This window comes from Pristis pectinata, chromosome 7, assembly GCF_009764475.1.
Source record: "Pristis pectinata isolate sPriPec2 chromosome 7, sPriPec2.1.pri, whole genome shotgun sequence".
NCBI lineage: Eukaryota > Metazoa > Chordata > Chondrichthyes > Rhinopristiformes > Pristidae > Pristis > Pristis pectinata.
Window position 1 is genome coordinate 100,208,869 of NC_067411.1, and position 26,979 is coordinate 100,235,847.

The window sequence follows — 26,979 nt, forward strand, 5'->3', positions numbered from 1 at the left end:
ATAAGATTTCTTTATTAGTCACGTGTACATCGAAATACACAGTGAAATACGTCATTTGCATAAAGTGTTCTGGGGGCAGCCCGCAAGTGTCGCTGCGCTTCCGGCGCCAACATATCATGCCCACAACTTCCTAACCCGTATGACTTTGGAATGTGGGAGGAAACCGGAGCACCCGGAGGAAACCCACGCAGACATGGGGAGAACGTACAAACTCCTTACAGACAGCAGCAGGAATTGAACCTGGGTCACTGGCGCTGTAATAGCGTTACACTAACCACTACACTACTGTGCCTGCCCATGGAGTCGTCTGGCCAAGTAACTGCCATGAACTTTTGGATGGTGCACACTGTGGCCACTGTGGGGGAGGAAATGAGTTTTCTGAGTGATTACTGGGATGCCAATCAAGCAGGCTGTTGTGTCCTGGATAGTGTTGATCTTCTTCAGGGCTGTTGGAGCTGCCTTCATCCGGACAAGTGCATAGTATTGCTACATGCCTTGTAGATGGTGGAAAAGCTGTGGGATATCAGGAGGTGAATCTATCTTCACCGGATACCCAGCCTCTTGACTGCTTCTGCAGCCATGGAGGATTTATGTGGCTCATCCAATTCAGCCCCTGGTCCATCATGATCCCAAGGTCATTGCTGGTGGGGAACTCAGTGATGGTAATGCCATTGAATGCTAAGAACAGGAGGCTAGAGTCTCTCGTGATAGAGATAATAATTCTCTGGCACTTCTGTGGCATTAATTTTACTTGGCACTTATCTGCCCATGCCGGACTGTTGTCTGGGTCACCATTTCTGTCTTCATGGTGGAAGGAAGGTCATTGATGCTCCTTGAAGAACTCCTGCAGTGATACCCAGGCATTGAGATGATTTACCTCCAACAATTACAACCATCTTCCTTTTTCTGAGGTTTGACTCCAATCACTGGAGTGTTTTCCCTTTGATGTCCATTGACTTCACTTTTACCGGGGCATCCTGGTGCCACACACGGTCAAAGGCTATGCTGTTGTCAAGGGCAGTCAATCTCACCTCACTTCTGGAATTCAGTTGTTGGGTCCATGATTGAACTGAGGCTGTGATGAGGTCTGGAGCATAGTGGCTCTGCCGAAACCCAAACTGGGCATGGGTGTGTAAGTAATTAATGAGTAAGTGCTACTTGGTCGCCCTGTTGATGACAGCTTCCATCACTCTCCTGAGAATAAAATGACTGAGTGGTAATTAGAGTTGTGTTGTATTTTGTCAAGAGAACATATCTGGGAATCTTCCATATTGTCAGCTGGATGCCAGTGTTGTAGACTTGAATTGGAAAGTCAACTATGCTGGAAGTTGCAGTGTGTCTGATTTCAACGTCTGGATCAATGCATAGTGGTCTGTCCAATTGTATTCTTTCTCTGTTTGAATGTGAAGGCAATGGTATAACTGAATGGCTTTCTAGCCAATCTCAAAGGCCCTTTACAAGACAACTGCACAGGATTGGTTTGGAGTTTCTACTGACACTGCTTTTACTATTTCTTGCAGCAATGCATTCCTAGTCTCTCAGTGCTTCAATAAAATCCATCCTGAAATAACCTTTGGTTCTTCTGCCAATCACAAACCTCTCTCCTTTGACCGTGGCAGATTTTGACCACCTCCACCAAATCTCCTCTTAATCCTGCTGAAGTCTGCCATCACTGCAATGATTTGATTAAACTCTTCCAGACCTTCTCTAAACCTTTTCCATTCTTCCTTAAGTGTGGTGCCCAGAACTGAATACAATAAGGATAGAAATATTGGTAATACCAACCCAGGTCAGGTAGCATCTGCGGAGAAAGAAATTGAGTCAGAATTTCTGGTCAATGATCCTCCATCAGAGTCTCGAGTTGATTGCTGTTATACAAAGGTTAGCATAATTTCTTTTTCTCTTCACCCTATCTTTTAAAGCCAAGGAAGCCATAAATTTTTACCAGCTTGTCATGCTGTCCGCAATGATTTGTGAGCCTACTTTTCCAGACTTTGATCCTGTTTCCCTTTTATAACATCTCCATTGTCTTTTCTCTTTCTTCTGCTTAGGATGAATCATTTTCTCTGTTTTCTACATTATGTTTCATCTGATATACGGCTTTCCTGTTAACCAGCCTGTCTCAGTTTTCCTGAAATCTGTCAATGTTTTACTGGACCAAGTCTCATGTCATCTACACACTTTGAAACCACACCTGTTTACTAAAGTCCAGTTCATCCATATATATTGAAAGAAGCGGCGACCTTAAGACACACCTCTGGGAAAACAACTGCATTATCTGAACAATAGCCATTCATCCCTATTCTCTCCTTTCTATATCTTATCCTTTGGCCTGGATTGTACTGTTCTTCAGCCATGACTCAGCAGAGATCCACTGCCTAACAGCATTCAGTCCAGCAGTGAAGCACAAGTTTACTGAGCTTAACAGGGGACCATTGGCATGTGTAATGTGTGTAGCCCCATTCGTGTGGTCGCAGACTTGAATTGGAAAGGAAAGTGGAGGTAATTATATTTTTTATCTTGTTTAATATCAATGTTTTCCATTCACATAAATCAGATAAATGTTTTAACACAAATTCATTCGACTTTTTACTGTTCTAATTTTAAATAATTGCTTTAATTATTTAAGTCATAATCAACTACTTTTAAATGTTGATATTTAACAGCAATGCTTCTATTCGTTGTTGCTAGTTGATTGGTATGTTAAATTACAAAACCCACATGTGATCGCTGCACCTTTATTCTGCAGTATGGAAAAAAAGTGGAATCTGTATTTATGTTTTTATGAAACCCTTCCTTATCATGTTTGATGGCTGAGATAAAAAAGAGAAACAATACTTAGAAGAGGGAACTAATGTCCTTTTTATAGATGAGAAAGTGCCAAATAATAAAGAACTGATTTGATCATTAAATAGGATACTTAGGAGCTTTGTTTTTTTTTAAGATGGATCGGAGACATTTTAAGTCAAATATGGACCTGTCTTCCTTATGTCTCATTTTATTAAATTGATGGAAAGGAAATTGTAGCCTGAGATCTATGAGGTTTCATTCTCCTGAGTCTTTCTCCTACATTGCTGCAGGTCTGAGCTTTCTGAGGTACTGTTCATACAGATCATTTCATGACAACAGTGCATTGAGGTAGTACAAGGTAAAACAATAACAGAATGCAGAATAAAGTGTTACAGTTATAGAGGAAGTGCAGTGCAGGCAGACAATAAGGTGCAAGGTCATAATGAGATAGATTGTGAGGTCAAGAGTCCATCTTATTGTACTAAGGAACCGTTCAATAGTCTTATAACAGTGGGACAGAAGCTGTCCTTGAGCCTGGTAGTACATGCTTTCAGACTTTTGTATCTTCTGGCTGATGGGAGAGGGGAGAAGAGAGAATGTCCTAGATGGCTGGGGTCTTTGATTATGTTGGCTGTTTTACTGAGGCAGTGAGAAGTGTAAACAGTGTCCAGGGAGGGGAGGACAGTTTCCATGATGTGCTTGCAGTCCCGGGCAGAGCAGTTGCCATACCAAGCCATGATACATCCAGATAGGATGCTTTCTAAGGTGCTTCAGTAAAAATTGATGAGGGTCAATGGGGACATGCTAAATTTCTTTAGCATCCTGAGGAAGTAGAAGCACTGGTGAGCTTTCTTGGCTGTGGTGTCTACACGATTGGACCAGGACAGGCTATTGGTGATGTTCACTCCTAGGAACTTGAAGCTCTCAACCCTCTCGACCTCAACACCATTGATGTAAACAGGAGCATGTTCACCTTTCCTGAAGTCAATGAGCAGCTCTTTTGCTTTGCTGACATTGAGGGAAAGGTTGTTGTCGTGACACCATGTCACTAAGCTCTCTACCTGCTTCCTGTACTCCGACTCATCATTATTTGCAATACAGCCCACTACGGTGGTATCATCTACAAACTTGTAGATGGACTTAGAACTGAATCTGGCCACACAGTCATGAGTGTATAGGGAGTAGAGTGGGGGGCTGAGGATGCAGCCTTGTGGGGCTCCAGTGTTGAGGATAATCATGGTGGTGTTGCTGCCTATCCTCATTGATTGTGGTCTATAGGTCAGGAAGTCAAGGATTCAGTTGCAAAGAGAAGTTTTGAGTCCCACGTCTCAGAGTTTGGTGATGAGTTTGCTTGGAATTATAGTATTGAAGGCGGAGCTGTAGTCAATAAACAATAGTCTAACGTCGGTGTCTTTACTGTCCAGATGCTCCAGAGATTAGTGTAGGGCCAGGGAGATGGTGTCCCCATTGGACCTGTTTCAGTGATAGGTAAATTGCAGTGGGTCGAGGTTTTCAGGGAGGCTGGAGTTAATGTGTGCCATGACCAGCCTCTCGAAGCACTTCATGACGGTGGATGTCAGAGCCATTGGTTGGTAGTCATTAAGGCACATTACCTTGTTTTTCTTGGGTACTGGGATGATAGTGGTCTTCATAAAGCAGGTGGGAACCTCAGATTGAAGCAGGGAGAGGTTAAAAATGTCAGCAAATATCCCCGCCAGCTGATCAGCGCAGGATCTGAGGACACGGCCAGGGACACCATCCAGGCCAGATGCTTTCCAGAGGTTCACATTTGGGAAGATCAGAAAAGTGGAAGCTATGGGAGTGAAGCCAACTTTGCACAGAATGTTTTGACTGGTGACTTTGCCAAACAGGCTAACAAATGCAAATACTTTTTCTCATTTAACCCTGAATTTTTGCTACCCTTTGTCAACATCTTATCCGAAACTAGGATACGACTACTAGGATCGTGTGCCACCTGGGAAATCCAGATAAACTGTCAGTTGTACTTCATTTAGACATAAGTAATTGTTAGTGGAAAAGACATTTAGTTGGGGTAAAACTTCTTGTGACTAAAACCTTAATGAGTCAGTTAGGTGCAGTGATAAGATGTAAAAAACCTCTTAAATCTGTATTTATTTTATGATCTTGTGATCCTTTTCCTCTCTCTCACTGCTACCAGGCAGACTTTGTGCTTTATTGCTTTGTTCAGTTATTTGTGGCTTCTCTAACAACTAGTTTGACTGTTGGTAATTTCAAATATTGCTGAATATCAAACAGAAGTATTTATTTAATTTAAATTCTTTCTGGAGCCCAGCTTGCTGAAACAGGCCTAATTATAACATTCACATTAAAGACGGCAACATATTAGGTCATTGTTCCGCCCCATCCATCTCTCCTCAGCCCACACTTTGTTTCGGCTGATTAGGTGACAGACTGCTCTGTTTCTATGGGATCTGGTTGTGCCATTTAGCTTTCTACACTCTGACACAGCTTTCATAAACCCCAGACAATTACTAGATTCATTGAGGCAGTGTCTCAGAAAGACCAAATAAAAATGTTGGAAATCTGAAGTAAAAGAAGAAAATGCAGGAAACACCCCAGTAGGCCAGGCAGCATCTGTGGAAGGAGGAACTGTTAACCTTAGGACAGCCCAGGACTGTTAACCAATTGTTTCTCTTGCCACAGGTGCTGCTTGACCTGCTGAGTGTTTCCAGCATTTTCTGGTTTTATCTCAGAAAGACCAAGTATGACTAATAGCCTTCTTGCTAGTCAGCACTGGAGCTACTGTCTACACATTGAGTCACCCAAATTGGGAATCACTTTTCTATTGTGACTATGGACCCACCGCAATTCGCCCATCGCTGTAACAGGTCTACAACGGACGCCATCTCCCTGGTCCTACACTCAGCCCTGGAGCATCTGGACAGTAAAGACACCTACGTTACACTATTGTTTATTGGCTGCAGCTCTGCCTTCAATATCATAATCCCAAACAAACTCATCGGCAAACTCTGAGACCTAAGACTCAACACCTCCCTCTGCAACTGGAGCCTTGACTTTCTGACCAACAGACCGCAATCAGTGAGGATAGGCAGCAATACCTCCGGCACAATTATTCTCAACACTGGTGCCCCACAAGGCTGCGTCCTCAGCCCTCTACTCCCTATACACTTATGACTGCGTGGCCAGATTCTGCTCTAACTCCATCTACAAGTTTGCAGATGATACCACTGTAGTAGGCCGTATCTCAAACAGCGATGAGTCAGTGTACGGGAAGGAGATAGGGAGCTTAGTGGAATGGTGTCATGACAACAACCTTTCCCTCAATGTCAGGAAAACAAAAGAGCTGGTCATTGACTTCAGGAAAGGGGGCGGTGTACATGCACCTGTCTATATCGATGGTGCTGAGGTTGAAAGGGTTGAAAGATTCAAGTTCCTGGGAGTGAACGTCACCAATAACCTGTCCTGGTCTAACCATGTAGAGGCCATGGCCAAGAAAACTCACCAGCACCTCTACTTCCTCAGGAGGCTAAAGAAATTTAGCATGTCCCCTTTGACACTCACCAACTTTTATCGATGCACCATAGGAAGCATCCAGTCTGGATGCATCACGGCTTGGTATCGCAGCTGCTCTGCCCAGGACCGCAAGAAACTGCAGAGAGTTGTGGACACAGCCCAGCGCATCACGGACACCAGTCTCCCCTCCATGGACTCTGTCTATACCTCTCGCTGCCTTGGTGAAGCAGCCAGCATAATCAAAGACCCCACCCACCCAGGTCATTCTCTCTTCTCTCCTCTCCCATCAGGCAGAACATACAGAAGCCTGAGGGCACATACCACCAGGCTCAAGGACAGCTTCTATCCCACGGTGATAAGACTATTGAACGGTTCCCTTATATGATGAGATGGACTCTTGCCCTCACAATCTATCTTGTTTGACCTTGCACCTTATTGTCTACCTGCAATGCATGTCCCTGTAGCTGTGACACTTTACTCCGTATTCTGTTATTGTTTTTACCCTGTACTACCTCAATGCACTGTGTAATGAATTGATCTGTACGATCGGTATGCAAGACAAGTTTTTCACTGTACCTCGGTACAAGTGACAATAATAAACCAATACCAATACCAATATTAAGTAGGGTTACTAGGCACTGGCCTTATGATGTTGGACAACTAGTAGTGAGCCCAAAGTAAATGTGTCAGGACTGCTGAGGCCATCAGCCATTAGACAAGCTCCAGCAAATCTGGCAAGTTACATTTTCAGATGCAACAGATCTTTGTGTGATGCGTAATGCACCAGCACGCCAATGAACTCAGTATAAATGCAGGTTATAGACAATCTTTCTCAGTCAATGAGTATTAGAAATGCACCTTAAGAAATGAACCCTGTAATTATAGTTTGAAAGTGCTCAGAGTACATGCTTTATACCTTCAAAACCACATCAAAATCAAATAGCAGTTTGTATTCACCAAGGCAACTGATCGGCATTTTGAATCTTTTAATAAAATGAAAGTCCTAAATTTTATTGAAGGTTTCTATCGTGTTTATTTGTTCTCCAAAAGTAAATTCAATAAAGTCCCAGAAATATTAAAAAATCTTGCATATCCTTTAACCAAGAATATGCAAATATGACTTCAAAGCTGACTGCTGTAGTGCACCTCCAGGTATATAAAGCAACACAGTTTAGGCAGTTATGCCTTTGAATTTGTATCATGGAAGTTGACTGTACAGATTTTCCCATTTGGAAACATGAAAGGGTTGACTTGACAAATGTAGCTGTAGATGATATATGCGTTAAGCTCACTTGCTTTGTTGTTAATTGTTTTGGGAAAAGCACATCTTGTCCCTCCCTGCTTTGCAAATGAGGAGTCAGGAGTATAAATGAAGGTCCATGTAATTCACGATTTTTTTACATTTCCTCTGGGCAAATCTAGATTAATTCTTAAACCAATTAAAGCATACTGAAAACAATAGTTGTAACTGCTGCGTGTTGCCTATTAAAAATGTTTTCCAAATATAAAGAATTTTTTAGTTGAAGAACTATAAAGGTATAAAGGCAAATTTCCACTAGAGAATTTCAAATATGTATTTTAGCTGAACACACAGGGACACAAACACATGTCAGCACTTCTGCCTGAAGTGTGTGTGTTCCGCTGAAAGGGTTTAATAACTGGAGCACCCATCAATGTACAGTTAATAAATGCATTGCTGCATATATTCTACTAGATGCTCTTTTTTTTTCTCCATTTTACTTTTGCTCATTTGGTCCTTCTTGTTTTCCTGAAAGATTTCCTGAGCTTTTAAGGAAGGCAAAACATATTTCAGATTAAATGTAAATCAGATTAATTCCAATTGTGAAGTGAACGCACTTGAGCTAAAGGTAGGTCAGGCTAATCACAGCACATCAAATAATGGTGTATCTCCCATTCCCCAAAAGGGCAAATCTTTCAGCTAAATAGTAGTGGACTGTGATGCCAAGGTTGTTATCGTCATTATAATTGGCATCCTGAATGAACCAAAGCATATACTCAGCATCAGTGATACATTTCTGTTGCATTTAAGTCTAAATAGCTCTAACTTCTGGTTAAATAGGGATTAATGTTAACATTTATTAAAAATTTGGAAATTTCCATTGGTCAAAATATACAAAATATGTGAGACACAAGAGGCTGCAGATGCTGGAATCTGGAACAACAAACAATGTGCTGGAGGAACTCAGCGGGTCGAGCAGCATCTGTGGGAGGAAACGAATTGTCGACGTTTCGGGTTTGTTTGTTGCTTTATACCAACTATGTGCACTGCTTTTCAACATTTTCATTTTTCTGGGAGGTGGGGCTGTGTGTGGAGGAATGTTTACAATAGGACCTGTAAGCAAGGTGGGTAAATTTCCATGAGTGTTCTCTCTGACGGATTGGCAAAATAGAATGACCATGTTCACTGTTTCACTGCATTTCCCCAGATCTGCTGCTGCAAGAAAACCATTGAAAATAAATAAACCTCTTAAAGCACACCCAGAAGCGAAATGACCTTAACTTCTGTGTGATTACTAATATGCTTTCTAACCTAAATAAATGTAATATCCATGCTGAGCTAGCAGAAACTCTTCCAAATCTTCGTCCAGAACGGGGTGAGAATAAATCCACATCACTTAACATTGCACATGCTCTGGAAGTGCTTGATGGTGCTACCCAGTGGCCCAAAAATATAAAGAGTTTCATTATTGATGAAAGACATCTCCTCATATTCAGCACAACATTACTGTAAATACAAATATCTTTGCTTAGTTTCCTCTCCATATTTCTTAGTTCACAGGTTTGCAAAGAGAATTTTGCAGCTGAGGACTAGTTAGCTCCTTGAATACTCCTGTCACTCTGGGCCCATCAATTTCAAAGCTGCTCTGTGAACCAGGTCTAATGTTATCTGGACCTGGTGGCCTCGCTCCTGTGCCCCTAAAGGAGAGATGGTGGTCGTAATCCACCAAAATTCCCTGGATTCAGGACAGAGGAATGGACAATTGCAAAGGTAACACAAATTGAAGAAAGGATGGAGACAGAAAGCAGGAACCTATCGACCAAGTTGTTCAACATCAAACATTGGGAAAATGTTGGTATCTGTTATTAAAGACATTCTGAACAATCACATGACCATCAAGTAGAGTTAACATGGTTTTATGAAAGGAAATGATTTTTGACAAATTTGCTGGTGTTCTTTTGCGAATGTAACAAACACGGTGGAGAGAAGGAGAACCAATGAATTCAATGCATTTGCAGAGTATTTCTAGAAGATACTTTGCACATAAAATGGTAATGGTGCATGGGATTAGAGGTAATATATTATTATGAACAGGGCATTGAATAACTAACAGAAAACAAAGAGACATGAGAACCAGGTCATTTTCAGATTGGCAACTTATAATGTATGCCACAAGAAACTGCAGAGAGTTGTGGACACAGCTCAGCACATCACAGAAACCAGCCTCCCCTCCATGGACTTTGTCTACACTTCTCGCTGCCTCGGTAAAGCAGCCGGCATAATCAAAGACCCCACCCACCCCGGACATTCTCTCTTCTCCCCTCTCCCATCAGGCAGAAGATACAAAAGCCTGAAAGCACGTACCACCTAGGGGACTGTTCAGTAAGATTATTGAACAGTCCCCTAGGATGATAAGATGGACTCTTGACCTCACAATCTACCTCATAATGACCTTGCACCTTACTGTCCACTCCAGTGCACTTTCTCTGTAACTGTAACACCTTATTCTACATTCTTTCATTGTTTTACCTTGTACTGCCTCAATGCAATGCTGTAATGAATTGATCTGTATGAACAGTATGCGAGACAAGTTTTTCACTGTACCTCAGTACATGTGACAATAATAAACCAATTTACCAAGGATCAGTGGTGAAGCCTTAAATATTTATCATCTGTATTAATAACTTAGATGAAGTTATCAAGAATTCTGTGGCCAAATTTTGTGATGATGTAAATGTAGGTGGGTTAATAAGTTTTGAGGAGGACATAAAGGTCCTGCTAATAGATATGGATAGGTTAAATGAGTGGGCAAGAATTTGTCAGATGGATTATACTGTGGGAAAATGTGAGGTCAGCCACATTGAAAAGAAGAATAAGAAAGTGAAGAGTTATTGAAACAGAGTGGGGCTATCAAATGTTTCAGTGTGAAGGGATCTGGGTGTGCTACTGAACAAAACACAAAAAATTAACACACAGGAATGGAAAATAATTAGAAAAGCTAATGGGATGTTGGTCTTCATTGCAAATGATATAGAGTAAAACAAGTAGGGAAGGTTTGATGCAAGTTTACAGGTCACTGGTGAGACCACACCTGGGGTATTCCATACAGTTTTGGTCACGCTATTTAATGGATACAGAACAGAAAATAGGAAGTTCTTGCAATTTGCTGTTATCTACAGTGTCTTGCAAAGCAGTGATGAAAAATTATTCAAATTTTAATAGGCCAATTCAATTAGATTCCTATTGGAGCATCAGCAGCAGGACACCATGATCTTTGGAATTAACCTCTCAGCTATTTGAAGCCCAGCTTGTTTCAGATCTTCAGGAATGCTGATCTGGAGATCAAATGCCAGAGAGCTGGAGTACTTGAACTTCTGCTCTGTTGCTGTATCCACCATTGCACCCATGTATGTTGGCAAAAGTGAAACTCTGAAGTGACCAGAAGGTAAAATGCCAGAGTATCTGAACTCCCCCATAGTTGCTGGACCTACTGTTGAGCCAATAAGCTGATGTGCTTGGAAGGATGATGCCCTTCACATCTGGCCCCTCATACTTTGTCAGAGTTGTCTGCAAAATGAACATTATTGATCCTGTCGATAAGGGCAATTGCAGCAAAGCCCTTGAGTTATTTCACTTTACTTTTTTATCTTTAGTTATGAGTTGATCTTTTAAGATGTTCATAATTTTTTTGATTATATTATGTTTTTTCAATAGTTTTCATTTGTTAAAATTACTTATATCTACTTGATTAGATTTTAAATATCTCTGACTCTGAAATATATTTTCAAACAGCCCAAAAACCTTTGACAGATGGGAGCTGTCATGGTTTTCAAGGAGAAGGGGACCTTAGTGGATCACTACCTGGTACCCGGTCACTGTTCATACAAATATAAAAATTGGGATCAAGATTTGGCTACCTGGCTCCTTGGGCCTACTCCATCATGACTGTAACTACAACTTCACATTCCCACTCATCCCTGGCAAGCTTTCACCCCCTTATTAATCAGAAATCTGTCCACCTCGGTCTTAAGAATATTCAAAGACTCTGGTTCCATTGCACTTTGAGGAAGAGAGTTCCAAAAATTCGCAACCTTCTGAGAGAAAAATTCTTTCCTCATCTTGGTCTTAAATGGGCAGCCCTTTGTTTTTAAACAGTAGCCCCCAGTCCTCGAACCATCCTCACCATGCTGACCCTGTCAAGACCACTCAAGATCATGCATGTTTCAGAGTCCACTCCCCCTCATGGAAGGTATCTCAAAGTCAAAGTCAAAGTCGAGTTTATTGTCTCATACACACAAGTACATGTGTGCACAGGTGAAAACCTTACTTGCAGTGGCATCACAGGCACAGAGTATCATATGAGCAGCATTCACAAGAAAAACTTAAATTAAACATAAATTATACACAACTTTTACAAGAACAAAATTAGAACAAAAAAGCAATGTTCACTTTACTACAAAGTGATCAGAGTGGTAATAGCCTTGCTAAACTGTAGTGATTAGGGTTGTGCTGGTTGGTTCAAGAAATGAATGGTTGAAGGGAAGTAGCTGTTCCTGAACCTGGTGGTGTGAGACTTCAGGCTTCTGTACCTCCTGCCTGATAGTAGCTGTGAGAAGATGCCATGGCCTGAGGCAGGCACGGTAGTGTAGCGGTTAGCGTAATGCTATTACAGCGCCAGTGACCCAGGTTCAATTTCCACCATTCTCTGTAAGGAGTTTGTACGTTCTCCCCGTGTGTCTGTGTGGGTTTCCTCTGGGTGCTCCGGTTTCCTCCCACATTCCAAAGACGTACGGGTTAGGAGGTTGTGGACATGCTATGTTGGCGTCGGAAGCGTGGCGACACTTGTGGGCTGCCCCCAGAACACTCTATGCAAAAGATGTATTTTACTGTGTGTTTCGATGTACATGTGACTAATAAAGGTATCTTATCTTATCTTTGATGATGAATGTTGCCTTCTTAAGGCAGCGCCTCCTGTAGATACTACCAATAGCAGTGAGGGATGTACTTGAAGGATGAGCTTCACATCAAGAAGATAAATTTGGGCGGGGAGGCAACTGCTGTGGGTGGTAACTCGAGCCGATGGGCCAATCCAACATGATCTGGCTCAATAGAAAGAAACCAAGTCATTCAGACTGAAAGCAAATACAACCACTGAGGTAGTGAGGGAAATATGTAATTGCATCCTTATATTGTAAATGGTTACTCCTAAAATATTTTTTGCCATGTGGTTTAAATACAGAAATCACCAAATGGATGAATTTACTCTAAAGATTTAAATGACTGAGCCCAGACATTGAAACTTACCAAGTATTGTGGTTCATTTCTGTTTGGCCTCTCTTTCCATTTTGTTTCTGTCTGTAATCAGATAAATTATTATTTTCAAGCAACTGCAGTAAAATCATTTGCTATGTGTCAAAGATAAAGCAGCTTTACCAGTTCATAAGATTATTACAAGGCCCGAGGAAAGCAACCAAGAATAAGACATGTAAAATTGCTGCAGAATTGATAGATGCACAAGGCCAAAAAAATGACAGCATGTTTTAAAGTACACATGGTAATTGGATGCATATCAAACCATTATCAAGATTTACACACATCAGTTCAAATGGTGCCTTGGATTTTTAGTTATTTCCTCTTTGTGTCTTCCTGCATTGAAACCAGCTTTGAGTTGAGCAGTGCTGACTTTGCTATTTAGTGCAAGTAACATGGGGCTGATATTAACCCATCTTGCCTAGTAGGAACAAGATGGGTGGTTATTTTAATTCCCTCCCAGTGTTATGTTACCTTAATTTTAGCTTGAGGAGAACATCAGGAAGCATTTAAAACAGGCATACGATCCAAATCAGCCCACACCCACCAGTCAGGCAACTTACAATTGAGTCTGTTATTGCATTCGTTAGCAAAACTATGCTGTGTTGGAATGTAGCCACCTTTCTGAAACATCTGCAAAAGATCCAGGTGAAGGTGATTTTCCTTTTTGGATGCATGAAGGCGAAGAGCTTTCATAAATCAGAAAAATCACAGCAAAATATTAAATACTTCACATAGTTTTCTAACTGCAAAACACGGGAAAATGATTAAAGCATCAGGAGCATATTATCCACTGAAACTTCTTTATGACTTATGCTCTGGAAGAGAACATCACTGGGAATGCCGGCATTGATTGCCCATCACTCCTTGCCCTGAGAAGGCACTGTCTTCTTGAAACACCACAGATCAGCTGTTTGATACAAATTAATAGATAGATTTGTTGTGCTTCTTCAAATTGCAGGTAAGGTGATGTACAGTTAAGAGCATTCTGACTGGTTGCATCACAGCCTGGTACGGAGGCTCCAATGCACAGGATCGCAAGAGGCTGCAGAGGGTTGTAGGCTCAGCCAACTCCATCACGGGCAAAATCCTCCCCACCATCGAGGACATCTTCAAGAGGCAGTGCCTCACGAAGGTGGCATCCATCACTAAGGGCCCTCACCACCCAGGACATGATCTCTTCTCATTACTACCATCGGGGAGGAGGTACAGGAGCCTGAAGACCCACACTCAACGATTCAGGAACAACTTCCCCTCCATCATCAGATTTCTGAACAGTCCATGAACACTACCGTGTTGTTCCATCTTTTTTGCACTATTTATTTATTTTGTAATTTATAGTAATTTTATGTCTTGCACTGTACTGCTGCCGCAAAACAACAAATTTCATGTCATGTGTCAGTGATAATAAACCTGATTCTGGAGTCACATAGAGGTAAGACCAGGTAAAGACAGCACATTTCTTTCCCTTCAAACCATTAATTAACTAACAGTAATTCAGTGAGTTAATTCTGCTTATACCAACTTTAAAAACCAAATTAAAATTCTCAAGATGTTATTCCCTGTATTATATCTCAGTCCTTCAAATTCATAATTCAGTAAGATAACCAATACCAGACTGCAGCAAATGTCATGCATTAATAGCAATGTGTAACATAGTTTATTAGTGTGTGGTTTATCTAAAACTAAATGTTCTGTGGTTCCATGCATTTTCCACAATGCTACTCATAATGTTTAACAACACTTACATATGTAAAGTAACAAAACAAAGCACAGGCTTTTTATTGCAAAAAGATTCTAGTTAAAATTAGTGCATATTAGACCACATAATCATAAGCTATAATCAATTAAATATAGCTTTAGAGCTTCACAGTGCTGCAATTGACCCAAGTTTGTTATTTGCACTCCAGAGATCAAAATAAGGCATGTTTACCAATAGCCAAGAACTTAGAAATGCAAATTGGCGAGGCTATGGAAAATCACTTTGAAGTATTCATGAGGCACATAAGACGAATACCATGCCATATTGAATACAGGAATTAACTACCATATCTTGATCAAAACTTTGAAATCTAATTTGTGATATTTTGCATGGAACATCTCTAACTATAACATTAAAACTAAGGTGCAAATAATTCCAAATAGATCTTGCAATTGTTAAGCCCATCCTGGAAAGTGGTATAATTTGTGGAACTAGTTAAGAATAATCTCTTCCAGAACAGTGCATGGTGAAATCTATTAAAATCTTTTTGCCCAGAATTCTGTTGACAACCTAGCCACAGCGTAGTGCATCAATGAGCATTTTGTTTGTCGATTCATTCTGGGAAATTCAATAATAAATGAGGCCCAAAGCATCATGAGCCACGGAAAAGGCCCAACGTGAGGGCTTACTGAGTGGGCCCTACATTGAAACTAGATTGAATAGAGCACAAAAACATAGCACTATGTGATCCAACATTTAGGCTTCCGATTAATAGTTTGATTTGATTGTTGTGGATAACTTGAAATATAATACCGTACCTTTAAATAAGCAAAGACAAAAATTAAGCCTGCTGGCTTTAAGCTCTGAAGGAAGCAACTGTTTAATAAGAAATATTTATTGTCCTTTGCGATACAGTGTAACACAGTTCAATGCACAGTCACAAAATGTTTTAATCTCAAACAGCTGACAAAGATATGAAATATTTATGTATTCAGGGCAAAGCAAATGGGAGAGAGAGGCCCATCCTCCACTAAGAATCATAATTGTCCTTTCACTTACTTGATATTGTTAGAGATAATAAAAATATATGGGTTATTACTGCTTGTGTTTTGAGTCTGCTCCTATTGTTCAAGAATTAGAAGAATCTTATTTTCAGGTTTCTGCATAAGCATGTTTATTTATGGAACAGGTCATGTAGCAGTTAAAGGACATGATTATTATTTAAAACGTGCATATTTACATTTTAAAATGAAGTATTCCTATTATATTTCATTAGTGTATAACTAAGGTTCATCAGAATGCATTTCACAAAGAGCAGAATTAAATTTAACGAAATAAATATTCTTTGTTTCTAATGAATGTGTTTTGAAATACAAAAAACAGTCTCAAGGATGCATATCTACAATGCAATATTGAGTAAAGCAGGGGGACAATATTTTACAGAATAGCTACAAAGATTGCTAATGTGTGAAGTGGAGAAATTCACACATTCAATAATGGATGCTCTTCTGGGTTTAAGGCATTCTGAAGAACTGAAATACTTTCATCCAGTCACATTTTACCCGACCTGAAGAAAATGTACTTTCCCTTCAAGAAAACAATACTTGATCCTGTCACAGGATTTTTTACTGCTCTATTTTGTTTGTGAGCTTTATTTATATTAAAATGAGGAAAATATTGTCAGCAGTGTGGCTGATAGAATCTTACTGCACAAGGAACAACTTGTTCCATCTTGCTAGGCCAGTTATCTAAAGGAGCTATTTAGTTAAATGTGATACAAGGAAGTGGTTTGTGAGTCCATTCCAGTGGGCAATTAAGTGCCAGTTACATTGGTGTGGGTGTGGAGTCACAAATCAATCTGGTTCTTTCTCTGAAGACCATCAGTGAACCAATTGTTTCTGTGACAATCCAGCACCTTCATTGTCCTCCTAGCTGGCATTTTAATTTTTTTTGACTGAACTCAAGTTATTCACGTCATGGTGAAATTTACATTGATTCTGTTTGGATTATTTACCCAGGCATCTGGATTACTAGACAATCCTTTTTCAGGGATTCTGTTCTGATCATTATTTTTGGCTGCACACTTTATTTCTTAACAAGCCTCCCAATAAATAAATATCTCAGATCTTTTGATTTTAAACATGCCACCTACTTAATAAATCATAGATTGGTGCAATTATTTTTTTCCTGCCTCAAAATCTCTCATTATTTAGAACATTTGTTCCAGAGCGAAAATCAAAAGAATATCTTAAATTAAAAAAAATAGAAATTACTGGAAACACTTTAAGATTCCTGCTCTGTCCTTGATTTACAGGAAGGAGTTTGCCCTTCCCCCAACTTTTATTACCTTTAATTCCTGAGAACAATTTAGTAGTCTACCAGCAGGTTTAACATCTATTCCACATAGGGAACCAAGCAGGGCGCCAACTGTGAGAAGTAGCATTCACACCTCACCGTTTGATTTCTGCCCAGTGCACTGTCAAAGTGAATCATTTTAATGCATTGATTTATAAACCCCAGGATACCAAATGTATGCTAAATCTTTGTAAATTTCCATCTGAGCTAATGTATTTATGAGGCTAATCTGGGTTTGATTGTGCTCACGAGCTGGCTGCATCAGTAACATGTTTGTTTTGTGGTCTAGCATCCAGCCCTAACAATCATTAAACAATGTTCCATTGCCACCTGTTGTGGACGTGTGATAAACGTCTGCCAAGAGATATTAATAAATAAATCCGCACATTTTAAAGTGTTTTAAAATATAACACGGATGGTCAAATGGCAATTGACTACAGATTATTATAGTTTTCAACTTCACTGCGGAGAAATTGGCAGCACGCAATTATATGCCAGCGTTGATCCCAAAATATCACACTGGCGACAGTGCACGGGTTATTAAGAGCTTTTCCGGCACAAATCACTTGGCGCTTTTTAACGCTCAAGTGAAAGAAGCTGGGTTATGTAACAACTCCGTGCAAATGCCATTCACTCCAGATATCTCTATTCAGATTTGCAAAACTTCGCATTTATCTTTTGCGTCTGCGTAATGAGCTGAAATACCATCTTCTATCTTTAAATAAGGAAGCAAGTTGGGTAACAGGATAGCAGGCGGCATCGTTTTACCCTGCAAAGGGAGGTGAACAAAGATCCAGAGGCTGCCTGACCTTTCGGTCTCTGCGGCAGGTTGAAATTCTTTCCCTGTACAGAAATAATAGCTAGTTGGGAGCAGATCTGAAGGCGGGGAGGTGGTGGCTGGTTGGGGAGGGAGGAGAGGAGGGGGGTGTGTAGGTGAGGGTGAGTGCCGGGCTGTTGTTGGACGGGAGGAACGTGGAACAGCGGCGCTCTCTCTGTCTGTGGCACCAGGAACAGTATCAGTCAGCGCTATCTCGTTCTGTTCCTCACTGCACTCTGATCTCCGCGCTCGCAGTGACTCAAGCACCCGGCGTCACTCAAAGTGCTCAGTGTCTCAGTGTCTCAGTGTGTGTGTGTGCGTTTTGTCTCTCCTCCCCCTGGAAGAAGGCTTTGTCCTGCTGTTTCGACCTCAGCACCGACCCAGCCCAGTCTGACCTCGGCAGACCGGACCACGCCAGCGATCTGGAGCACAGAAGCAGGGGGACTTGGCTGTAACGCCCCTGGTTCCGGAGCGCTTGCGGGAGAGGTAGACGGAGGAGGGGGGGATCCGCCAGCGATGAGAAGGCATCACTTCTCCGCCGCCACTTTCCTTCTCTCCGTCAGCCTGGGCATCCTTCGCCTCGCTAAAGGTGAGTCTCCGGGAGGTGTGACCCGCACCTTTGGTTTAAAGGGAATTCCTGCCAGTCCGCCCGCCTGTGTATTTCCCACCGACGCTGTGTGCATCACCCCGGCGCCAGGATCTCATGTGTTTACCTCTCCTACATCTGGTTCCGTCTCTGTAGCCGGTGGTCCAACAGCCCCCCGGGCTTCTCCTTACCAGGATCATTTCAAGTTCTTTCCTCCCCCCCCCTCCTCCACCGAAAGAATTGTCCCCCTGTGTGAGTCTGTCCGACCCTCTGAAGCGGAGAGCTAGCATCTGTTCCTCCGTTTCAGGACGGGGTTAACCCCAGATCACGGGCAGCTTGCAGGCTCTGTCAGGGGACTGGATCTGGGGTAAGGTTTAACTCTCTCCGTCCTGTTGGTGAGCGATTCAGAGACCCCCAGCCCACCCCCTAGATAAACCCCCCTGAGTATCTCTGCGGGGTGGTGTGAGCGAGAGGTGGGTCGGACAGAGCGCTTCTATCATCGGTGTGTCTGTCGGAGGGGCGGGCGGGGGGCTGCAAATGTATTGAAGATAGTTTTGCGGGATGGGTTGAGAGGTGGGATGGTGGAGGGGAGGGGTAGGTGGTGGGAGGGAGGGGTAGAAGTGTTGGGATGGGATGAAGTGCTTCTCCCCTCGGGCTGAGCAAAGTGTCTGACCGGGACGTTTGCAGGCGATGTCCCTCGGCCCTCCACTCCTGAGCGCAAGCAGACACGGTGAAGGGTTCTTAATTGTGCTGAGAATGTGAAATAAACACACACGCACACACACAGGGCAGCAAACTTATTGTATTGAATTTTATTTAAAGACGGTCCCACGGTCACCCACAGCGCCCATTTGTTCTGTAACACATTCTAGCGGCTGCTTGAAACAAAACACAGATTGCATTGTGTGTGGATTCAGGGTTGGTCCAGCGTTGGAGACGCTCAACCCTTCTCGCCCGGGTGGGATGGGGTGTTTGAAACATGCAATGGTGAGTGAACTGCTCCTTTCTCGCTCTCTCCGTGTTGGGACAAAGCTCACTGCGTCAACAGAAGCGGCGAGAGCGTCGCTGCTCCCCGCTCACACTGTGAATCGCTGCACCCCGGGACTGCACAACACCCAATACCCACTGTGTGTGTATTCAGGAGGAGCCTCCGAGGGAGGAGAGGGATGGGGAAGAGGGCCTATCATGAACTGCCAAATGCCGTCTGCATCATGATACAGCCTTTTTAAATATTCTGAAACAAAACCCCACAGCGCAATTGAGAAGATCCGCCTTCGGCATCGCTTGTGCCTTTGTCCTGTTCAAGTTATCTTGCAGAGAGCGCCGAACGCTAAATATAAACAGGCACCATATTAAATGGTTTAGCATATTGAGGGTTTTCACGTCGGAGTTGTCTGATAAGTAATTATTTTTCAGCAATTTGGAAGTGAGATCTGCTCAGTTTCGAGTCATCTGCACGGTGCAAACTCTTAAGGGACACAATTTACTGATCCTACTGAACATATGTTTTTGTATTTGTTTTTCATAGCGTTATTATTGCAGCGTGATTGGGTGGGGGTAAAATACTAATGAGTAATATGGATTGTCAAATTTTCAGTGTTAAGACTGAATCCACATCTCTGTCATCAAACTGAATATTTTATCACCTTGTGAATTATTAATTACAACGCTGCCTTAAAATCCATGCTGCTGCTGTATGCATGTGCTTCTGCACAGCGTGCATGTGTGTTTATAGAAGTGAATTTTAGCTGGGATTTGCCTGGAATGAACTTTTTATTCCCTCCTGTAAGGAAACGGGGCTGTTAATGTAGTTTTCCTCAGACAAGAAAGGGTTAAAAATCAAGTGTAAATACAGCCTCACGCTTAAGGATTATGTATAATTGTTTATTGAGCAATTTAAGATTATATTAAACAAGCAAGCTTTAAATTAGTCAACTTTTTTTATTGAAGATGCTCATTAATGGAGGCAGTAAAATAATCTTAAGATTTTTCAAGTATATGAAAGCATTCAGGAGTTGATGTGAAGGTGTAGCCACTGTGGTGAGCAGGTGGTTTACACCTGCTTGGTTGTTGTACCGCCAATTGATGCTTTGCACCCTTATGACTTTAAGACATTTCTTGTCTGTTGCCTTTGATTTTCCTCTTACTTATAATTAGACTTTTTATTACTCCTGTGGCAGTCACTTGTCATTCCACACTGCCCCTGTTGCCCTCTGTCTTCCCCCTGTGTTGCATCTGCACAATGCCTCTTATTTGGGGGGAAAAGGGGCCTTTTGGCCAAAATACTCTTTGTTCAGATTCACAGATGTTCACAAAATAAAACTGTCTGAAATAGCCCTGTAACCAACACAACACTACACATGCTCACATGTAGATGTCAGCTGTGGCTTGGTTGCTGGCTCTCTCATCTTTGAGACAGAAGGTGGTGTATTTGAGTCCCACTATGGGAAGCTGAGCACTGGAAATCCAACCGGACTCTCTAGTGCAATGCCGAGAGGGTACTGCTCTGTTGGAGTGCCATCTTTAAAATTATCAGTCTGACGTCTTGACTGCTCTGTCAGATGAACTTTGAAGATCCCATGGCTACATTGCAATAAACAATGGTGAAGTACATAATTTGGCCATTTATTATCCCACAGTCAACATCAAGGGAAAAAAATATCCATCATTTCCACTTTGTTGCTTGTGGGAGCATTCCTACCTTACAACAGCGACCGCATTTCAAAAGTACTTTGGGGCTTTGTGGTATAAATCCAGCTTCTTTTTTAACAAGACAGTTGTTAACATGTGATTGGATAGTGCACAACACCATTTTACAACATTTCTGGATTACTCTTCAAATAAAGCAAATTTGCAACAATTTTTAAATTAGGTTTTGCAATATAAGTCAATAATATTTCTTATAGATTGTTTTTTTTGTGTATCTGGGCCAAATGTAAGAAAATGGGCCACTTGAAAAAAATATGAAGCGGTCAATTCCACAACGGTAATGTTTTATAATAAAAGCATGCCCGTTGTTTTTGCAGTTAACAGTTGCAACTGTGAACTTAGTTTAATAACTTGATAAGAAGGTGGTTGCCAATTCAAGTAAGTTTCTCCAATGCTGCAGCTCACCAACTGTAGTACACAAGGCTGTGTTGTCCCAGTTCCGGATTACTGGGAAAAGTGCAGAATAAAGGTAAAAATCTAATTGATTGCTCCTTGTAGTAGGCAGACTTACAGGGTAAGAGTACCAGTTGTTTGACAAAACTGTGCCAAGGAAGGTTTGGGAAGACAAAGCAGGGAGAAACTTTAAAATCCAAACTGATTTGTAGTTCTGTCCTTCGGGACTTGCATCAGAGATCCCGATTATTTTGCTTTTGCTGTTCTGGAGCTTTGTCGGTAGTCTCAGTATGTGGGAATATGTGTCATTTGAAGGGGGCAGGGGCAGCAGATAATAATCAGCAGAAGGCTTCCTTGACATCTGATGTTGAGCCATGAAATTTTCTGGCATCTGGACCCTGTCTAACTGTATATTACTTGTCCCAGCCACCTGGTGTGTCTGCAAGGCAGGTGAGAGAAGACATACCAGGTACGGAGATGGAAGAGTCTGGGAGGCCGACTGTTACACATAACACTGCGAGTAAAACAAAAGTCAAGCTGCTGTTTAGCTATTTTCTGGTACACTTCCCAACTTGGCCACCAGTATGCAGATGTTACTGAGGAGCAGTGGACAGGATTTACTGGGCTGAATTTGTTTAAGTCATGTCCTGATAGAATCCTGAGTTATTGCCAATTGGTCTTGGTGTAGTTAGGGCCAGATGGTTAGGTGCGGCAGGATTACTTCCCTTTCAGGTCCCTGGAGAACCACTTGGGTTATTTACTGCAGTTTAGCAGCTGTCGTGTTTACTTAGCAGTCTACCCACAGCCTGAACACCCATTCTATATTGCACCTGGCTATAATAACTACATTTTAAGTAACGCTTAAGCATTTAAGATTCAACATTTGAGTGCAAACTTTTAAAGTTTGTTGTAAAATATTGAGACTACTTTGTGTTTAATGATTGCTGCCCAAATGTTCCCATCAATTCTGGTATGAATTCTGGTGTGGCTTGGCTGAGCTTTCCATAGTGTAAAAGTAGAATTATATTTCAGAGCTTCTAGTAGGCAGGAACATCAATACAAGGCGCCAGTTGTAACATAATTACAGTGGCGCTCAAGTACCCTTCAAGTCCTTACTTATCCATAAATGCCTGTTTAAATCAGTTGACTCAGTTATACCTCTATCAGAAGGCAGTAGATTCAAGCTCTCATCCTGGACATGATCTCATTTCATAGCTGATAAAGTGCAATGCTGATGACGTGCAGCTTCTCAACAGCACCAGCTGCTTATCTGGTGAACAAAAATGAACCCATGGCACCAAAAATCAGGATAGTGTCTCTAACCTTAAACCTCCTAAAGTCCAGGGATGGTACCAGAGGACTTGGGGATTGCATGGAAAAGGGGAGAAGGATAAATGTGGCAATTATTCATCAGTCTGTTTATCATAAGTATTGGAGAACTTTTTAGAAACATTAATTGTGGAGAATATTAACAAGTACTTGGGAAGGTATAAAGTAATGAAGGAGAAGTGCCACAGTTTTGGTAAGAGCAAATGTATGAAGTTTACTAACGACTTGTTCTTTGATGAGGTCAAAGAAAGAGGCAATGAAGCCAACACAGTCAATGTTACATATTTAAAATTTCAAAAAATATTTGATTAAGAGCCGAATTGAAACAGTAGCAACTTGAATACAAATATAACTAAGGGATGGAGTTTCAAAAAGAGGCACATTTGCACATTGCTAATAGTTGATTGGCTCATTGGCCAGTTAACAGCAGCCGATAAAAAGAAGTAAGGCTCAAGTAGAGTGGCCATTGTTGGAGTGTGCCAGTGTTAGACTGGAGGGGGGGGAAGGAAGCTGAGGCTGAAGAGTTGGTGACTTGGAGGAAGAGCAGTAGAATTGGAAAGAAGTGACTCTCCTTGCTTGCTTGTGAGTTTCACTTGCAGGAATTTAAGAGGTAAGTCAGCTAATTGTTAGTTAATAAGTGATTGGTTAATTAGCTGATCATCAGCAGCTAATAAAATGAAGTTAGGGCCAAGCAGAGTGGCCATTTTGAGAGGGGCTGTTGTCCACCCAAAGTGCTGCTGGTTGTCTAAGTGTGGGCTTTGGTGAATACCAGGCTTCAGCGAGGAGGGTGAGCAACACTCAGGTAAGGTGAGGGTAGGTTCTTATTCATTTTTTCTCTCTTTATTTTCTCTCAAAGCTTTATATTCCTGGCATGTGAGCTCAGACCTGTGTTGTGCTCCTCCTGTGCAATGTGGGAACTTGGGGAGGCTGTCAGTGTCCCTGATGCTCATGTGTGTAGGAAGTGTGTCTGGCTGCAGCTCCTGACAGACTGCATGATGGCACTGGAGCTGCACATGGATTCACTTTGGAGCATCCGCAATGCTGAGAATGTTGTGGGTAGCACGTTTAGTGAGTTGGTCACACTGCAGTTTAAAAGGAAAGATGGAATGGGTGACCAGCAGGAAGGTAGTGTAGAAGTCCCCTGTGGTTATCTCCCTCCAAAACAGATATACTGCTTTGGATACAGTTGGGGGAGATGCTCATCAGGGGAAGGCAGCAGTAGCCAGGATCATGGCACTGTGAGTGGCTCTGCTGCACAGGAGGGCAGAAAAAAGAGTGGCAGAGCTCTAGTGGTCGGGGATTCCATGGTGAGGGGAATAGACAGGAGCTTCTGCGGCCACAAACAGGACTCCCGGTTGGTGTGTTGCCTCCCAGGTGCAAGGGTCAGGGATATCTCAGAGCAGCTGCAGGGCATTCTGGAAGGGGAGGGTGAACAACCAGTTATTGTGGTGCACGTAGGTACCAATGAAATGGGATGAGGTCCTACAAGCTGAATTTAGGGAGCTAGGATCTAGAGTAAAAAGTAGGACCTCAAAGATTATAATCTCAGAATTACTATCTGTGCCATGTGCCAGTCAGAGTAGGAGTAGCAGCACAGTTTGGATGAATGTGTGGCTTGAGCAGTGGTGTGGGAGGGAGACTTTTGGATTCCTGGGGCATTGGAACTGGTTCTGGGGAAGGTGGGACCAGTACAAACTGGACGGTCTACACCTGGGCAGGATTGGGATCACTGCTTGTTGGGGAGGGTTTAAATTAATATGGCAGAGGGATGGGAATCCATACTGAAAGACAGGAAAGCAAAGCAGAGACCAGAGCAAAAGTTAGAAAAGAGAAAAGTAAGAGTGGGGCAGACAATAGAAGGCAGAGAGTTGGGATAAGTGGGTGTTTCTCTGGTTGGCAATCAGTGGTGAGTGGGGTGCTGCAGGGGTCGGTGCTGGGCCTGCAACTGTTCACGATATACATTAATGATTTGGAGGTGGGGACTGAGTGCAGTGTATCTAAGTTTGCTGATGACACTAAATTGAGCGGAAAAGCAAATTGCGCAGAGGATGCGGAGAGTCTGCAGAGATATATAGATAGGTTAAGTGAGTGGGCAAGGGTCTGGCAGATGGAGTACAATGTTGGTAAATGTGAGGTCATCCACTTTAGAAGGAAAAATAGAAGATCAGATTATTATTGAAATGGTGAAAGATTGCAGCATGCTGTTGTGCAGAGGGACTTGGGAGTGCTTGTGCATGAATCGCAAAAGGTCGGTTTGCAGATGCAACAGGTTATCAAGAAGGCAAATGGAACGTTGGCCTTCATTGCCGGAGGGATTGAATTTAAGAGCAGGGAGGTTATGCCACAACTGTACAGGGTACTGGTGAGGCTGCACCTGGAGTACTGCGTGCAGTTCTGGTCTCCTTACTTGAGGAAAGATATACTGGCTTTGGAGGCAGTGCAGAGGAGGTTCACTGGGTTGATTCTGGAGATGAGGGGGTTAGCCTATGAGGAGGGATTGAGTCACCTGGGACTACACTCACTGGAATTCACATGAGAGGGGATCTTATAAAAACGTATGAAATTATGAAAGGGATAGATAAGATAGAGGCAGGAAGTTTCCACTGGTAGGTGAGACCAGAACTAGGGGATATAGACTCAAGATTCATGGGAATAGATTTAGGACAGATGAAGAGAAACTACTTTTCCCAGAGTAGTGAATCTGTGGAATTGTCTGCCCAGGGAAGCAGTAGAGGCTACCTCATTAAATATATTTAAGACAGTTAAATTTTTCACAGTAGGGGAATTAAGGGTTATGGGGAAAAGGCAGGAAGGTGAAGATCAGCCATGATCTTAACGAATGGTGGAGCAGGCTTGACGGGCCAGATGGCCGACTCCTGCTCCTATTTCTTATTACATATTTTAAAAATGTTTTTAAATTTTATTTACAGCATGGTAACAGGCCCAATGAGTCCGTGCCACCCATTCTTATTATGTAACAAGAACAATGATTTGTGTTTATAAAGTATCGCTAATGTGGTAAAATGACCTGAGGCACTCTCAGGTGTGTTACCAAAGAAAATTTGATGGTGCACTGCATAAATTGGTTTATTGTTGTCACATGTACCAAGGTGCAGTGAAACACTTGTCTTGCATACTATTCATACAGATCAATTTATTACAAGAGTGCATTGAGGTAGTACAGGGTAAAACAATAACAGAATGCAGAAAGTGCAGTGCAGGGAGACAATAAGGTGCAAAGTCATAACAAAGTAGATTGTGAGGTCAAGAGTCCATCTAGGGAACTGTTCAATAGTCTTGTAGCAGCATAAGGAGGTATTGCAACAGCTACCCAAGGAGGAGAACAATGCAGACAGCTTTTGGGATGAAATTCCAGTTCTTAGCACTTTAATGGATGAAGGTGTGGCCACAATAATGAAGTGTTTATATTTTAGGATGTTTGTGAGATCAGAAAAGAGGGGCTTATACCTTGGGACTGTTACAGGGCTGGGGTAAAGTACAGATGTTGAGAAGAGTGAGGACATGGAGAGAACACAGATGGTCCATACAGATTCAATTATTGCCATCAACATAGAATTGGATAAATATCGGAATGCAAAAGAATTGCTAAATTGTGGAAAAGCTGGGGGAATACTGTGAAGGGTATTCCTGTTGAAAGAGCCAAATCAGGCTCAGGTGGTTGAATGTCTTCTGTACTGTTCTATGATTCTAGGAAGTCCCATTCTTTGCCAAGGTTCTTTCCTTAACAAAAACATTAAAAATTGTCTGGTCATAAACTCATTTGTTTTATATGCAAACTGACTGCCTTGTCTGCATATAGCAATGGTAGCTCCATCTCAGAAATACTTTACTGCTTTTGTGAGTCAATGATCAAATGAATGCCTCTTACACATGAAGGTATATCAGCGCAGCAGCCAGTCACTGGGCAGCTTGAACCCTCTTCACTCTTCCATGAGTCCATGACTGATCAGACTGTGATCTCAGTTTCATATTCCCATCTACCCAGTAACCTTTCACATCCCAGCTCAAAAAGAATGCTTTGAAAATATGTATATACTATGCTTCCACTACCCCATGAGGAAGAATGTTGTAAAGACCATTGAACATCTGGGGGGGAAAAAAAAACTCTCATCTGTCTTAAATAGGCAACATCATATTTTTAAACAATGACCCTTAGTTCTAGATTTTCCCACAACAATATGTCCTCTTCACATCTAATCTGTCAAGGTCCA

General features: G+C 42.0%; 1 protein-coding gene across 3 annotated transcripts in view; it reads left to right on the forward strand.

Annotated features, from left to right (window-relative positions):
* The first annotated feature begins 17,881 nt into the window (after nucleotides 1-17,881).
* The window catches only part of LOC127572539 (EGF-like repeat and discoidin I-like domain-containing protein 3), a 222,526-nt gene continuing 213,428 nt past the window's right edge, over nucleotides 17,882-26,979 (forward strand). For all 3 annotated transcript variants that reach the window (XM_052019909.1, XM_052019910.1, XM_052019911.1), the window contains exon 1: nucleotides 17,882-18,319. In XM_052019909.1, coding sequence (XP_051875869.1) covers nucleotides 18,247-18,319 — 73 coding nt within the window. In that variant the 5' untranslated portion in view covers nucleotides 17,882-18,246. The remainder of the gene's footprint in view (nucleotides 18,320-26,979) is intronic.